This window comes from Bos javanicus, chromosome 1 (genome assembly GCF_032452875.1).
Source record: "Bos javanicus breed banteng chromosome 1, ARS-OSU_banteng_1.0, whole genome shotgun sequence".
Lineage (NCBI taxonomy): Eukaryota > Metazoa > Chordata > Mammalia > Artiodactyla > Bovidae > Bos > Bos javanicus.
This window is the reverse complement of record NC_083868.1, coordinates 53076361-53092916: the sequence shown is the minus strand read 5'-3', so window position 1 is coordinate 53092916 and position 16556 is coordinate 53076361. Positions and strand designations below refer to the sequence as shown.

General features: G+C 42.2%; 1 protein-coding gene across 2 annotated transcripts in view; it reads left to right on the top strand.

Annotated features, from left to right (window-relative positions):
* The first annotated feature begins 3065 nt into the window (after positions 1-3065).
* CD47 (CD47 molecule) overlaps positions 3066-16556 on the top strand; it is a 66216-nt gene continuing 52725 nt past the window's right edge. Inside the window, exons 1-2 of one of the 2 annotated variants that reach the window (XM_061386311.1) lie at positions 3066-3392; positions 15904-16251. In XM_061386311.1, the coding sequence (XP_061242295.1) occupies positions 3347-3392; positions 15904-16251 (394 nt within the window). In that variant the 5' untranslated portion in view covers positions 3066-3346. The remainder of the gene's footprint in view (positions 3393-15903; positions 16252-16556) is intronic. The other variant, XM_061386220.1, reaches the window with a different exon arrangement.

Here is a 16556-nt window from a genome sequence, read left to right as displayed (position 1 = left end):
AAAAAGAAGGCAAGTGAGTTAGACACAAAGGATCATAGACAACGTGCTCATCATCCCTCTTTCCTTTTGCTTCTTTGTCGCTGAAATGAAGATCATAAAACCCATTCCAAGGTCCTTGTGAAGATTTAGGTAATATACCTAATGTGTATTACTTCTGTTCAAAACATTCTATGCATTATTCTTTTGCTTTCTATCCAAGAAAACTCCTTATGTAAAGATAAGATGAGCTCAAAATCCGCCCCCCCACCTCAAAATGCTTGCAAATGTTAAAAGGGAATGTTAAAATGTTAAATATGAGGTGCTTAGATACTTGAGAAAGGAGCCCAAGGTTATCTCAAAAGAAAATCATCAAACTTAGATAGGTTGCTTTGGATCGTCTCTCCCGGAACAGGCCTCCTCATGCCCCACCATCAAAACATATCCTGGTCAGATTCCCAAAGCAGAAGTGGTCACCCAGGTGGCCTCTCATTCACCTGACTTAAGCTATTCCATTTTCTTCACAAACTACCTTAAGCACATGACGTCAGCAGTTCCCACAATAAAACAGAGCATCACTGATCTCCACCTCTGAAGGTTAGGGACAGTCCTCCCCAGTCATTCTTCAGCTTTAGGGGGGTTGGTGGATCTCAGGGACAGCTGACAGCCTTATTTAGCCAACCAGCTGCTCTGTGATACACAATGTCCCGAATGCTCAAAGTCTGATGGATGATTCTTTTGTATCCACAGAAGCAGCAGTTGGAGGAGAATCCACCAGTCCCTTTGGTAGCCTCAGGGTGTCAAAGCTGTCATTCAAATCATTACCATCATAATTATTAACCATTGTTTTAGTAAGATATCTGCCAGGCAATTGTTTTTTCTTTCTTTCATTCTTTTTTTAATCATTAAAAAACAATCAAATTTCACTGGAGCAATGCTTGCCTCAAGTCACATCTACATGTTTATTAAAACCCCTTCTGTTTGCCTAGTTCAACAGGAAGTCTTGGAGAAGGGAATACTTAATATATCCTCTCTGATTGTAAAAAATGGATAATGCTGTGGGGAAGAGATTTACACCCCCCCCACACACACACACACAAAATCAAAGGGAAAGTTATGCAGTATATATAACACAATGCTACAGAAGGTCAGAGAGTGGTAATTTTATTTCCTGGATTTTATTACTATGGGGATGCAATGAAAGAGACACCATGGGTAGAGGATTTGGAGGACTGGAATATTGTGGTGGGAAGATTTTTTGTTTTCCACCAGGTGAGTGAAAAACCACCAAGGGAGCAGTGGATATTGAGAAATGGAATACTTCCTAGCAGGTTGGTACACAAGATGTCACAATCATCAGCGATTGCACCCATCCAGTGTGAGCAGGTGAGCCCTAAGGGAACTTAGGTAGAAGAATACCTGCTATCTAGTAGCCAGCAGACTATAGCCAAACTCTATTATGAGCCCTGGGGAAAGGAAGCTCAAGAGTGAAAACACAGGATGCTGACCCCAGATAGCTATGATGCCTATAAAAGGAATGATTTCAGTGAGCCCAGACTCTTGCATCTTCCCATACACAGTTGTTATGGTTCAGTCACTAAGTTGTGTCTGACTCTTTGCTACCCAACCCCAAGGACTGCAGCCCAGCAGGTTCTTTTGTCCATGGAATTTCCCAGGCAAGAAGACTGGAAACCCGTTGCCATTTCCTTCTCCAGGGGATCTTCCCCATCCACTGATCAAAACTACAGATTGCACTCCAGTCTCCTGCATTGGTAGGAAAATTCTTTACCTCTGAACCACCAGGGAAGTCCCTTCCATACATAGAAAAGTACTAAATTCCTTAACTTGGGATATCTGGTTTTCTTTAATTAACAATAACCTTCTCATGTTCAGACTACCTGCCCTTTGTTGCAAAGCTTCTATGTAACCTGGCTCCTCCCCCCTCGCCCCTTGGAGTTCTCTCAGGGTTACTTGAGAGGTTCCCTCCCTGGCTTACCTTCTAAAAATGTCTGCTGAATAAAACCTAACGCTCAGCATTTAGATTGCATGTAATTTTTAAGTTGACAATATGCACGCCAATACAGTAGTCACCAAGCATGACTTTTCAGCAAGCATTTTCATCATTTAGGGTAAATGTTAAAGGGGGTTCTAAAAGGGAATTTGCTTCTGTATAAATGATGTGGTCTGTGTGATTCAGACAGCTAATCAAAGACCTTGTCCACACTGTGGCTTGGAGACACACTTCGAACCCCTTTTTTAAGCAAGGTAAACTCAAACAGCATAGAAGAGGGACCACTGCGAGGGAACTAACCAGGCCCAATGACTTTGCAGGAAGGGGTATCGTGGATACTTCTGCTAACCGTTGCGACCACCCCTGATGGTTGCTAGGGTTTCAGCATCAGGACTTAGAGACTGAACAACAACAAAGTGTTCACCACCACGAAAGGAACTTGAGTAATCCCCTTCAAAGGTTGAAAACACAACAGAACTAGGCGAGAAAAAGAACGGAGGATCTCAGAGCGGCCGACAAAAACCAAAGCAGACGGGACGCGGAGAACCCCGGAGGGCCCGACAGCCCACGAGCAGCGAGTGGAAGTTCCCAGCGGACACGACCGCCTGCGACCTGTCCTAGGCGTGGTCCCTCCGGGCTCGCTGCAGGCGGGGGAAGCGTTGAGACGCCCCCACGTGGTGTGCGCTCCCACTGCAGGCGGCGGAGCTTTGGGGGAAATGGAGAGGGGTGAGAAGTGTGGAGCCGCGGAGGTCCCATCGCGCGGAAGGACGGTGGATGAAGGGAGAGGCGAGCCACTGTGGGCTCCAGAGGGAAGTGGGCTTCGAGGTAGCGCCTCGGAGGAGCGCCTGGGGAGGGGGTTCCTGAAGCGTGAGGCTGGGCGTGAACGCAGGAGAGGACCAGTTGAGATAAGATAGGGGGTCCCCAGGGACGTAAAAGGGAACAGCAGACAGGGACAGGTCCAGTGAGGTCCCCGGTGAGCGGGAGAACACACACTCAGCCTCCAGCGGGTGGGGGGTGGGGGGCGGTGTGTGGACATTGACGTGAGAGGAGGCGGCCGGGGGCCGCGGGGCGTGACCGGGAAGCGCCGCGCGCGCCACCGCCAGGGAGCAGGCGGGAGCGGGAACTAGAAGCTGCGAGTCTGGAGGGCGCGGCGTCAACAGCCACCGAGGCGGGGCGGAGACGAGGCGAGTGCGCGTGCGCGGCCCGCGCGGGCGGGAGCGCGCGCGCGCGTCCGGCCAGGCAGCCTGGGCAGCGGGTCCTGCCTGTGACAGGAGGTGGCGGCGGGTCCTCTCTGTGTCTGCTGCGGCGCCCGCTCTAGACGCCTGCGGCGGCTGCGGCGACCCAGCGGCGGGCGCGGAGATGTGGCCCCTGGTAGTGGTTCTGCTGCTGGGCTCGGTGCGCTGCGGTGAGTGGTCACTAGCTCTTGGTTCTCTACAGCTTGTGTCTCGGCGCCCCCGCGTGTGTGTGGGCTGCGTCCCGGCTGGCCCGGCGGCTCCCTGGAGAGGGTGGCCGGGGCGCGGGACAAGCGGGCCCTTGCACGGGTGCAAGGCCCGGGGTGCGGAAGCGGGAGGGCCCAGCGGGTATTCGGCACCCCCTTCCTTTCTTCCTTTCCCTCCTCTTCCTCTTACCCCTGGGTGAGAGCGGGGCACATCTTCCCTTGTTTGTCACCACCGAGGAAGACTCCAACCGTGCACCTCGCGCAAAAATTAGCTCTAGAGAGAAGGGGCACGATCGGAGGCGAGGGGTTGGCAGCTGTTAGGGTACCCGTTCCTCCCCGTGCTTTAAACGTTTTGGGGGTTGAAGGAAGGAGAGTAGGAGGGCCCCAGCCTCTTGTGATGCAAGTACGCATTTTGGCAAAGTCTGCTAGAAGGGGTTTCCTCCGTTTGCCCTCCCACACGAACATAGGAGTTAAGAGGACGTAAAGGACACAATTAAGTTTCATTTCCAATCCAGCGTTTAATCAGAAGATTCTCTGGCTTTTTTTTTTTTTTTTAAACCCTAGGAATATAGCTTACTGAGTGGAAACTACCCCCACGCCCCACCACCATCAGCCACTTCAATACAGTCTAAATTGCGCGTTCAAGTTTTCCTACATTATTTAGGGGAACCGTTTTAAAAGTAATCCAGACTTCGCTTCAAGTATGAAGATAGTAACCTCTAGTCAAAACACATTTGCGGTAGAGTGGGATTTGGTGTCTTTCAACACCAAAGGCGTTTTGGCCCCCCAAGCTTTTGGAATCCATTTCGCTTTTTTAGAACGTGTGCTTCGCCTGTAAAAACTGAGGAAGGAATAGGAATTTTCGTGGCTCTATAGTGCCTGTCACGCTTCATATCTATACATTCTGTTGTGAACTTTTTGTAAAATTCAGAATTGAGTTAGAGTAGTAGTATCAAGCAGTTGTTACATTTAATTCTGGAATGCTAAATTAATTAGATTTTAAATGGGTTATTAGCCTCCCTCTACCATTTATGAAGGCTTGTGACTTCAAGCTGTTTACAAAATGCCCTTATGCCCCGACTTAGCTTCTTCCCCTTCTGTGAAACCTCCTGAGATGTTGGAGCTCTTAATAATCAATCTCTGTTATCTAAAGGGTTGATACTAGGTAAGGTAGTGTTTTCTGTTATCATCCTTAACATCTTGTTTCCTGTTACCATCATAGCTCAGATAATACTGCTTTCAGAAACCTGTTGTATGATCGGAAAGCCTTATACTGAACCCGGTAATGAATTTTTAATAAAATATTACTAAATCAGACCAGTGGTCTCAAAGCTAGTTTGAAGCATAAAAAAATGTGAATCATGCACTGTTTTAAAAACAAGGGTCCTATTTTCAAGTAGATTAGAAAGAACTGCTAGAATGGTACTTTTGAGGATAGAAATGGTTAGGCCTTCTTTAGTAATAGGTATGATCACGTATGATTAGCATTCATTTACATACAATATTAATATGCTCAAGTCCCTACAGAGTCTTAGAATTCAGAATTTATGGTCTTTTATTGTAGTTAGTTAATAATGACCTAAAAAAAAAAAACAGAGATATTATACATTTGAGTTGTTAAGTGTTGAATATAAAACAGGAAGGGATAGTGTTTGTCATAAGCTATAATGTATTTTTGTGCATGTGTGTTTAATATGTAGTTTTAAAAGAGCATGTAGGAAGAAATGTTACATTTCAGAACACAAGTAGTTGTAAACCCAAGTATTTGGAAGGCTGAATTTAGATTCTCGAATGAGTAAGGAAGTCATGGGTTTGTATGTTTATTTGTACTCAGGTTTGATTTTGCTTTCGGTTTCATTTATAAGTAATTGCTGGTCAAAGGCTATTTCCTGGTAGCCAGTACAGATTCAGTTGATCTTTATAGTAAAGAAAGTTATTTAAAATGCCCATTCCTTTTAATTATAGGCAAAATACAGTTTTCTGTATTGGTTTACAAGATACAGAATGAATTATTACTATTCTCCTTTCCTCCTCCCTCCCCCATATGTCCAATTATATGTTGTTTGAAAGCACATCATCAGTTTCAGTGATATTCACTAACTGGTAAATAAAAGGTTACTCAGATAATGACACTGATAGGAACCGTCTTTTCAGTGGTTGATTTTTCTTTATTTAAAGTGAGTTTTTAGAATCACAGGTACACATGATTTTAAAGCATTTTTATTGTCTAAGTCTAGTAGTAATTTAGTTGGCTTAAACAAAAATGTTTTCTTTTCTCCTAACAGATACATTACTTTGAACCACAATTTGCCATTTTAAGGAAGTAAATGCCTCTTTAAATGTACTTATTTCCGGGGCCGCCCAGCAGTCTAGAGGCAGGGTGCTAAAGCATCGCACTAAGTGCCTACTATTAGGACACTTGCTCATGCTGTCATCTGTATTTTGGCAGATGTTTTATGTTTGCCACTGAGTTGTTAATGAAGATTTGAAAGGCCAGGTTCTAAAATAGAGAAATAGGTGGTTTCCCCAAAATTGATAAACATTGTAAATCCAAAATGCATTATTAAAACTAAGTTTGCATTCCTTAATATTAAATCAACTCTAGCTAGAATAGGCGTCTTTTTTTTTTAAATACATTCATCTTCTTTTAGAGACATAGTTTTCATGTAACCATTTTACCCCTCTTTTAGCTTATTTTGCCGCCATACCTTTTTATACAAGAAAAAATTTTCTGTATCTTGTGGCTCAGCCTAATATAATGCACTCTTGGGCTGTGAGAAAGCAAATTTCACTCTGTGTACTAGTGCTGATATTTCTTCTATGATAAAAGAACAAGAATGATAGTGTAGGATCAGTTTTGCTGAACACATTGTAGCACTAAAGTGAAAAAAATGTATAGAGCATTCAGGAAATTTGATTGTGGTATACCTAGACTAAGACAGTAGAGTCTGGATTTTCATTCTCTGTGGTTACATGGAGTTGAAACAGGAATTAGAAGCTACACCCTGCTCTGAATATTTTATTCCATCTCCATGATGTGTGTGTGCTCAGTTGCTCATTTGTGTCCTACTCTTTGCAACCCTATGGACTGTAGTCTACCAGGCTCCTCCATCCATGGAGGAGTGCTATTACTGGAGTGGATTGCTATTTCCTCCTCCAGGGCATCTTCCGGACCCAGGGATTGAACCCTCATCTCCTGTCTTCTGCATTGCAGGTCGATTCCTTAACACTGAGCCATCAGAATCTGGTCAATCCCAGGGTTTGAGATTTAAATTCAGATTTAAATTAAGTGCATATTTGAACTTAATGGCTCAATTGGTAAAGAATCTGCCTGCAATGTGGGAGACTTGGGTTCAATCCCTGGTTTGGGAAGATCCCCTGAAGAAGGGAATGGCAGTCCACTCCGGTATTCTTGCCTGGAGAATTACATAGACAGAGGAGCCTGTTGGGGTTGCAAAAAGTCAGACATGACTGAGTGACTAACACACACACACACACACACACACACACAAGTTAAACAGTAAGTCAAGGGATTGGGGAAGTGCAGGGTCTGTCAACATTGCTTATTCTGTTTCAAGTAAGTATGAACCCATGTTATGCTTTAAGCATTTTGCAAGGCCTTCTTGGGCATACAGACAAATTTCAGACTGTACGCCTCTTAATAACTTAAAGTGTAGTTTATAAAGAGAAGGGATTTTTTGTTTTTATACCTCAATAGTACTTAATATATTTTAAGTGCTTGAAAAGGCTATAATTGTGGATGTTACTGCCTTTAAACTGCCCTGGGCCTTATAACTCTAAGTTGACTACTTCTGTTCTTTTGCTATGCTATGCTAAGTCACTTCAGTCGTGTCCGACTCTGTGTGACCCCATAGATGGCAGCCACCAGGCTCCCCGTCCCTGGGATTCTCCAGGCAAGAACACTGGAATGGGTTGCCATTTCCTTCTCCAGTGCATGAAAGTGAAAAGTGAAAGCGAAGTCGCTCAATTGTGTCTGACTCTTAGCGACCCCATGGACTGCAGCCTACTAGGCTCCTCCATCCATGGGATTTTCCAGGCAAGAGTACTGGAGTGGGGTGCTTATAGGGACCATTTAAAACCCCAGTGGGAGATCAGTTTGAGTCAGAACCAAACACCTGTGGACACTTGCCTTTTTAAAAACCTGACTTTGTTTGGTCTCTGTTGAGGAGAGATCTGACTAAATCCTCGCTTTGACCCTAAATTTAACCTGATTCAGTTTGAGACTCCAGTTCTTCATACCAGAACCCAAGCCTGATGGCAGAAATTAGATGGATTCATTTCTAGCAAGTGTCTTGACTCATGAGCTTTGCTTCATTCACCTTAGTGACTGCTGGGGCTTCTTACCCCATTCCTGATCATCCATCCTGAACAAATAATTAACTTCCTACTCTGCTGCAGAAAATAGTGATGTGTGGTGTGGACTCTTTCAACTTCCCACCCACCATTACTAAACTTGTGTGTAATATCTTAGGCAGCATTCATTTCATTCTCCTCCTTCACCAGTGTCGGAAGTGCTCCTATTCACCTTTCCAAGGAAAGACCCCCACTGTCTACAGGTCTTGCACTTCCACCATCTTGGAAACCTGCCTAATCACCTTAATCCTTCAGTCTTGTACCTTAGATCTTTCCCTCTTCATTGATTCCTTCTTCTTAGTTTGAAGACAAGCTCAAGTTTGACTCCATATTAAAAACAAACAAGAAGAGCAGTTCCATGCTCTTTCCATCATTGCCTTGTTTCTCTGCTCTCTTGTGTGTGTTACTCAGTCAGTTGTGTCCGACTCTGCAACCCCACGGACTATAGCCCACCAGGCTCCTCTGTCCATGGGATTCTCCAGGCAAGAATACTGGAGTGGGTTGCCATTCCCTTCTCCAGGGGATCTTCCTGATCTAGGGATAGAACCTGGGTCTCCCACATTGCAGGCAGCATCTGAGCCAGCAGGGAAGCCCACAAAAGTGAAAGTGAAAGTCGTTCACTCCTGTCCGACTCTGCGATGCCATGGACTAAACAGTCCATGGAATTCTCCAGGCCAGAAAACTGGAGTGGGTAGCCTTTTCCTTCTCCAGGGGATCTTTCCAACCCTGGTCTCCCGCATTGCAGGCGGATTCTTTACCAGCTGAGCCACGAAGGAAGCCTGCTTTCTTATACTGCCAAATTTATTCATAGAGAATCATTGCCTCTTCTTTCTCCCCTCCCCTTCACTTCCCAAATGCAGTCTGACTCCAGTCCCTCGTCTGCTGACATCTCTGCAGATAAAGAAGCTAAGAATGAAAATTTAAATCTAGAGGTTTTTTTTTTTTTTACTCACCCTGCTTAACATCTATTTTGCCCATAGTTAAGACCCTTCCATTGTGTCTGCAGTGGTGTTATTTGCTGCCTCACCTACTTCACCTCTTTTCTCACATCCTTAGTTTGTTCCTCTTTAACTATTTGCTCCATAAATATTGATATTCCCCAGCATTTTATTCTCTGGTACCTGCTCTGTTTGCAAGGACTCTCTGAGTGATCTTGTTTATGCTCACAGTTTCAGTTATCAGCTGTATTCTTGGTAATTCCCAAGTCTCTGTAGCCCAGACCTTTCTTCTTAAATCCACATTAACATATCCTGGGATCCACTGGACATCTCCATTTCAGTGTGCCACTGGTACTTTTAATACTCAGACTATTGAATATTGAAAGAATATTTACTGCTGAATCTCTTAAGTATCTTTACTCTATAGTTAATCTACAATCTAACTAGTTATACATACCATTTTAGTTAATAACTGTAATTCTTCTTGCTTCTCCTTTACCTCTCACATCTGACTTAGTCCGTTTGCTTTTTTTGTTCTTTCACTATTATTTTTGGCCTTCTCTTCACTTGTCATTTTCCTGGATTATTGCAGCCATCTCTTAATGAATCTCCTTTCCCAAAGCTCTTCCTGTCCTCAATTCACCCTTCATACTGCTGTTATTGTTATTTTTTTAATGTCATTAAGTCTGAGTGGTTTGCCATTACTTAGGTTATCAGCTCCAGACTTCCCACAATGACATTCAAGGAAGCCTTTACAATAAGTCTTAATCATCTTTTCCAGCCCCTTTTCCTGGAGTTCACTTGAATAATCATTGGCCTTCGGGTATTCTTTCTTTATTCCTCTGTACTTGTTATGGCCTGAAAAGCCCTTCCTTTTCTAGGACATTGCAACTCATCCAGTTTAAACACCGCCCAGTAGGAGAAGCATTCTTAGAGACGTCAAGTGATTTTAAAGGAACTGTTCCATCCAATCTGCATCCAACTTGGTTTAGATTTTTCATTAAAATATGTAGCCTCATGATACTACAATCAGGGCTATAGAAGTAAGAAACAGTGGAGGAGTCTCTTGAAATAAGGAAGAAGAATGAATCTTCCCTGATATGATATTTAGATTTTCTTTTCATGGGATTCATACTTTAAATTTTTACATTCAGGAGGAATGTATTGAGCCCTACTGTCTGGACCCTGAATTAGATCCACAGGATATCAAATGAATACATTGTCCTTGTGTTTCTACCTTTTTATCCTAATGGAGAAATCAGTAGAGTAAAACAGTAGTTAAAAAATTTGGAACTGAGCGACAGCACTTGAATGGGGGGAATAGGAGCAGTAAGGAGGGAAGAATAGAGTTGAGTAGTAGCAACGACAGGGACAGTATTGAACATCTCAGCTGTGCCTTCAGGAAGAGCCAAAGTTAGTGAATTGTAGCTGCCATTTATTGAACATTTGCTGTGTAAGTGAAAGGCATTGCAGTAGGAACTCCATGTTCATTATCTCATTAAATCTCACAAAATCTCTATGAGGTGTACATGATCACTGGTCACATTTTATAGGTGAGGAAACTGAGATACAGAAATTAAGTAACTTGCCTAAGGTTATACACCTAGGAAGTGCTAAGTCTTGAGCCAAGTGTGTGCTCTTACTTGTACCTCCAGTGAAAGGTATGGGCCTCCTTAGGCTGGGTAACAGCTTGTGTGAGTGGGGAAAGGCCTGGAGATGAGAGTACATTTGCATATCCGGGAATTGCTAGGTCATTATGATTGAAGCTTACTTGGGAAATAAGAGAGTGTAAGAGGTGAGGATGGACAGGATCCTGAAGGACCTGGTTTGTATTCCATGATAATGTACTTGAATTTAGCCTGAAATTGGGGAAGGGGTGCTGTTAAAGTATATTAGGCAAAGGAGTGCACATTTGTGTTTGGAACAGTTATTTTGGGAACTGTGCAAAATGTATGACTGGGATGGGGAAACTTTGAGGCTGAAGGCAGGGAGCTAGTTAGGGGTTGCAGCAATAGTTCAAGGCAGAAATGATGAATGTCTAGTTAATTCATATAGCAGACATTGGATTTAGGAACAATTACATAGATTGAGCCTACCCAGAACTCGCCTGGCTGAGGAGAGGGCAGAATCTAGCATGATTCTTATCTAGGTCTGCTTGACTGCTAGATAATAAAAAGTACTTTAGGGAGGTGAGGATTTGGGATGAATGTAGGCAGAAAGTAGATTTTTGTTCATGTTGACTCTGAAGTAACTGTAGTATATCCAAGTGGAAACGCATAGCACATGGTTGTCTTCTTAAGCTCTGCAGCTAAGGAGAAAGGTGGAACCCAGTTAATAAAATGTGTGGGTAGTTAAAACCTGGAGTAAGGGAGAATGCTGGAGTGGGGAGGGATGGGGGTCAGGGCTTGGTAGGAAGTCCTTAGCAACCTAATATGTATTGTGAGTCAAGGAATAGATTTCAGTAAAGCAAGCAAGCTGCGATGAGGTGGAGAAAGCACTAGGAGGAAATTCAGAGATACAGAAGCCAAGAGACAAGAAAGGGGCTCCCCACAGGCTCAAGAACTGTAGAGAAGTCAAGATGGAGAGCGAACCATGTGCATTCCGTTTTCACGGGATGATTGGCGACGTTGGCAAGAGCCATTGTAGTGAAGAAGGCAAGGTGGAGGCCAGGTAGCAGGGATGTAGGAAGTAAGAGATGAAGAAATGCATTTAGATTATCTTTCTAGATGCTAGGAAAGAGAGAGACAAGTACAAGGGATTTTTTTTTCCAGTTGGCTGATATTCAAGTATTTTAAAAAATTTAAAAACCTATTGTAAATGAACTTGGGGGATGTCACAGGATGGTAAACAACTAGGGGAAGTCCTTGATATTGATGAGTGTGGAGACAGAAATGGAAACTAGCTCTCAAGTGAAGGAGTTCATTTCTGAAGTGGAAGAAGTGAGGGGAAGCGAGGTGTGGATAGGTAGGGCAGCAGGAGAATGTCCAGGGGGAAGTATTGGAAGCTTCTGGTTTCTTATCTGGAGGACTCAATTTGAAGTAATCAGGAAGGGAGGGCTCCTTTGGAGAGTATTGGATAAGCTCTTACAAAAGGAGAGTATTTTCAGAGTTGTTCTAAAGGAGAGAAATTTTCCGTGGAACATGTGAAAAGGTAAAAGAATGAAGGATTAAATAAATGGACAGAGTCTATGATAGTCTTCTGTTTTTCCTGTAGTAGCAACAAACATTTTCCTAGAAGTCTAAAGACTAATTACTCTCTTGCCCATCCATAGCACTTTGTTCATATAGGAAAGAAAGCACTTAACGACCTTGGGTTATAAAAAGTATATATCAGTCCCCCAGGGCTTCCCTTGTGGCTCAGCTGGTAAAGAATACGCCTGCAATGTGGGAGACCTAGGTTTGATTCTTGGGTTGGGAAGATCCCCTGGAAAAGGAAACGGCTACCCAGTCCAGTATTCTGGCCTAGAGAATTCCATGGTCTGTATTGGGATCACAAAGAGTGGGACACGACTGAGAGACTTTTACTTTCACTTTCATCAGTCCCCCAGGTGAGAATTCTGTTTTTTAAAGATGATTCCTACATTTTTTTCATTATTGTATTCGCACCTCCTGTTAAGTGTTTCAGATCAGATGAGATGGTTTGACCTAGCAGTTTGTATTCATAGAAGTTGTAAGGTCCAATATTTTTGGCATTTGATATAAGTTAATTTTCCCATTTCATTTGTTAATTTATCTGTAACTCCAGCATCATGGATGGTTATACTTATCAATTTCTATCTGATTAGACTGCTGTAGGCATTTCTTGATTATTCAGAGTTTACTTATTCATGATAATTATCTATATGATCCTTTATTTGCTCTGTATATTTTAGATCCTTTCTTCACTGTGCTGTTTCATCAGAAGGCAGTAGGCAAAATAGAGAAAAACCAAATCAAATAATTCCACTGCTTAATAGCTGTTTAACAAATGTTTGTACAGGATGAAGTTGTAGTTAACAGCTGATGAAGCAACATTTTTGGACTGTATTTATTAATTGTTAGTGCAAGGATTATTCAAATTATAGTTGATCCAGGTCAATTTCACTTTGAATTTTATTGACAGCATTTATTAAACTTAAATTGCTTCAGCTATAAAAATGGCTGTATTGATATTACAACAAATACTGCAGTGGAATCAGTGCTTTCTGTATGCTTTAGAAAATTCATTTCCTAAACACAAGTTATAAAGTCACTGAGTGCTTGCTGACCACTTTGTACTCACTTGCTGCTGCTGCTGCTAAGTCGCTTCAGTCGTGTCCGACTCTGTGCGACCCCATAGAAGGCAGCCCACCAGGCTTCCCCGTCGCTTCTAAAAAACTTTGCTGAGGTAACTTAGCTTTTCACTTGTATCTCTTTAATTAAAGGATAATTTTTAGGAGGTATAGTTTGACTCAAACAAATATGAAATGCTCATGTGTCTAAGTTTTTATTTCACACATTAATTAACAAGCAAACCAACAAGATGGTACAACCATCTTGGTTTTAAAAGAGAATTGGAAGGGACTTCCCTGGCAGTCCAGTGGCTAAGACTCTGCACTCCCAGTGCAGGGGGCCCAGGTTTGATCTCTGGTCAGGGAACTAGATCCCTTATACCACAACTGAGAATTTGCACACGACAATTAAAGATCCTGCATGCAGTGGCTAAGGACCCAATGCAGTCAAATAAATATTAATTTAAAAAAAGAATTGAAAGAATAGACACATGTACATATAGGCAGTCAGGAATGGTGAAATGAATCTGTGGATAGATGCAAAGTTGGTCAGTGTCCTCAGGGCAATAAAATCTTTTTTTTTTCCCATGCTGTGTGGCATGTGGGATCTTAGTTTTCCAACCAGGGATCAAACCCGTGCCCCGTGCAGTGGAAGCACTGTCTTAACCACTGGACTGCCAGGGAAGTCCCTAAAATGTAATTTTTAAAAAAATTCCTCTCTTCCAACAGGTCCAAATCAACTGCAGAACAAAGTTTGTTTGTATCTCTATGGTTATGAATCGTTTGCATTACCATCAGTTTTCTACATCTTACAAAACTGTAAAAACAGCCTAGTCTTGGCAAGAGGCCCAGGCTGCTATAGAGTTATTCCAAACGGATCTGTCCGATAAGGCCCAGCACCCCGTTGAAAGGACTCCTGGTAATCTTTTAGTCTGTTTCAAAATCATTGACCATAGTTTCTGACACTTTCCTTCCTTTCTAATTCCAGCATCATAACCCCTTTCTTCTGTCCTTGTACACTCTATAGTCTCCACCCAGTGCTTATTTCTCAGGGGAAATAATTCATAACTCCAGTGTTTTGAAGAATGCAGTTGGAAGTCCAGGTTTTGTCTAGAGCTTCCTGATATTTAGGTGGCTAGAAACGGAGAGAACTGGGGGAAGGTGAACTGTGGATGACCACAGGGTTGATTTAGACTGCAGTTCCCAGAAATGTAACAGTTTAGACCTGCCAGTCAGAGAAGGTCCAGAGCATTACATTAAGATGCTGGAGTGCCTAGTTTTTATAGTATGACCTTACATATTTATAGCACAGTACAGAGCACTTACCAATGTTTTCTCCATTGATGCTGACCACAATTCTGTGAGGGGCTCCCCAGGTGGCACTAGTAGTAAAGAACCTGCATGCCATTGCAGGAGATGCATGACATGCAGGCTCGATCCCTGAGTCAGGAAGATTCCCTGGAGAAGGGCGTGGCATCCCACTCCAGGATTCTTGCCTGGAGAATCCTGTGGACATAGGAGCCTGGCAAGCTGCAGTCCATAGGGTCACAGAGAGTCGGACATGACTGAAGTGACTTAGCATGCACAATTCTGTGAAGCAGCCCAGTGTTCATTTTTTGATCCTCTTACTTATAGAGAGTAAACCAAGGCATAGAAAGTTAAGCAAATTGCTTAAGGTTTCACCCTGAAAAGTAACAGACAGAGATGGGATTTGTTCTCAGGCTTCTGAGCATTGTTCAGTTCATATTCCATGCTGCAGCCCAGCATTCAATTCAGTGGGCATTTATTGAAGAGTAATTATGTTCCTAGAGTAATAATATCCTGTGCCCCTGATAAAGGAAAATTCTTAAAGATGAACAATTAAAACTAAGGTTTTATTTATATCTGTCAATCCTTTTTTGAAAGGAAACACCAACTCACTGCTTACATGAAAGAAGTCATAAGTGGCTGAAGAATATGGAGAACAAGTACAGTTTGTCCACATTTTTGCACATTCCACATGAAAGGGGACCCATTTCTCAACCTCTCTTTTATAAGGCAACAATCAGTAGTTTATATTATTGAAAAGAGTTGATCTGATACATGCTACTTATTAGTAGTATCCGATCTTGGTTTCAGCTTGCATCTTGTCTTTGTTTTGGGTGGTTTGTGGTTTCTAGAAGAAAGGGACACCTGTAATATATATTTGGAAGTTGTTCCTTAGTTTCAGTGAAATGTGGGAGTGGGAAAATGCCATTCAATTGTGTATAATCCTTTATGATACGTGCATACTGAATGTCTGTGGCTGTCTGTATTTTGCAATGGAAAAATAGCTGTAGAGAATATTTTTTTTTCTTAATCCTTAGCATTCTAAGGCTTACCATCCTAGTGGAAAGATGTGATGTGATTCATGTGATTTACTTTTTATATTTAAGTACAGTGGAGCCTGCTACCTTTTTTGGAAATGCAACCTAGGGATAGAAATAAACTTCCTATCAGTTTAGCAAGTTCTATTTGGAGAAAATGTATAGAAGTTGAGACTGAATATATTATTTGATTTTACTTTCAATTTAAAAATTTTCTCATAGTAAAGTCAGTATTTTTCTTTAAATATCAGAATACACAAGCTTCAGAGTTTCCAAAGCCAGATACTACATCTGCATGTTCTAACACAGTTGCTGAGTTTATTCCCAGGATACATGAGAATGTATATTTTGTGTTAGTGGGAATGAATAAAGAAGAGGTACAGTGTTGTCTATCAGCTGAGCACATTAATATTAAAATAATTTGTTCTTTTCACTTCACCCATCTTCCCTATAGTTGCTTACTTGCTTAAGTGAACAATAGAAGCACTTCTCTTTATCTTAAGAATTTGTAACATACCTAAGATCTCATAGTATTCTGTATGAAATGAAACAATTTTATTTCTCTTTTCCAGGTTCAGCTCAACTAATATTTAATGCAATCAAATCGGTAGAATATACCCTTTGCAATCAAACCGTTGTCATCCCATGTTTTGTTAATAATGTGGAGACGAAGAACATTACTGAATTGTATGTCAGATGGAAATTTAAAGGAGAAAACATTTTCATCTTTGATGGAAGTCAGCGGATGTCCAAGCCCAGCAGTAACTTTTCTAGTGCAGAAATCGCACCATCAGAATTACTGCGTGGCATTGCCTCTTTGAAGATGGCTAAAAGTGATGCCGTCTTAGGAAACTACACCTGCGAAGTAACAGAGTTGAGCAGAGAAGGGGAAACCATCATAGAACTAAAATATCGTGTTGGTAAGACTTCTATAAAGTTTCCCTGTTATTTCTTCTGCAGCAACATGATCCTGTTAAAGGAGGGTAAAATGGGGCTAGGAACTTCTTTGAATCAAAAAGCATACTATTAATACTTAATGTTGGAGTGTTTAGCAGCATTAAGATCATGAGTTTTATCTTATTTGCTCTTCTCCTTTTCTCAATAAATCTCCTTTGTTGGTTGATAATTTGTGCATTGTATGGTCCTCAGACTTTAGGTCTGAGGACTGTGACATTTGCAGGGAGCAGTCCAGGGGTCATGTCCTCTGAGGTTTTGTTTGCTGCCA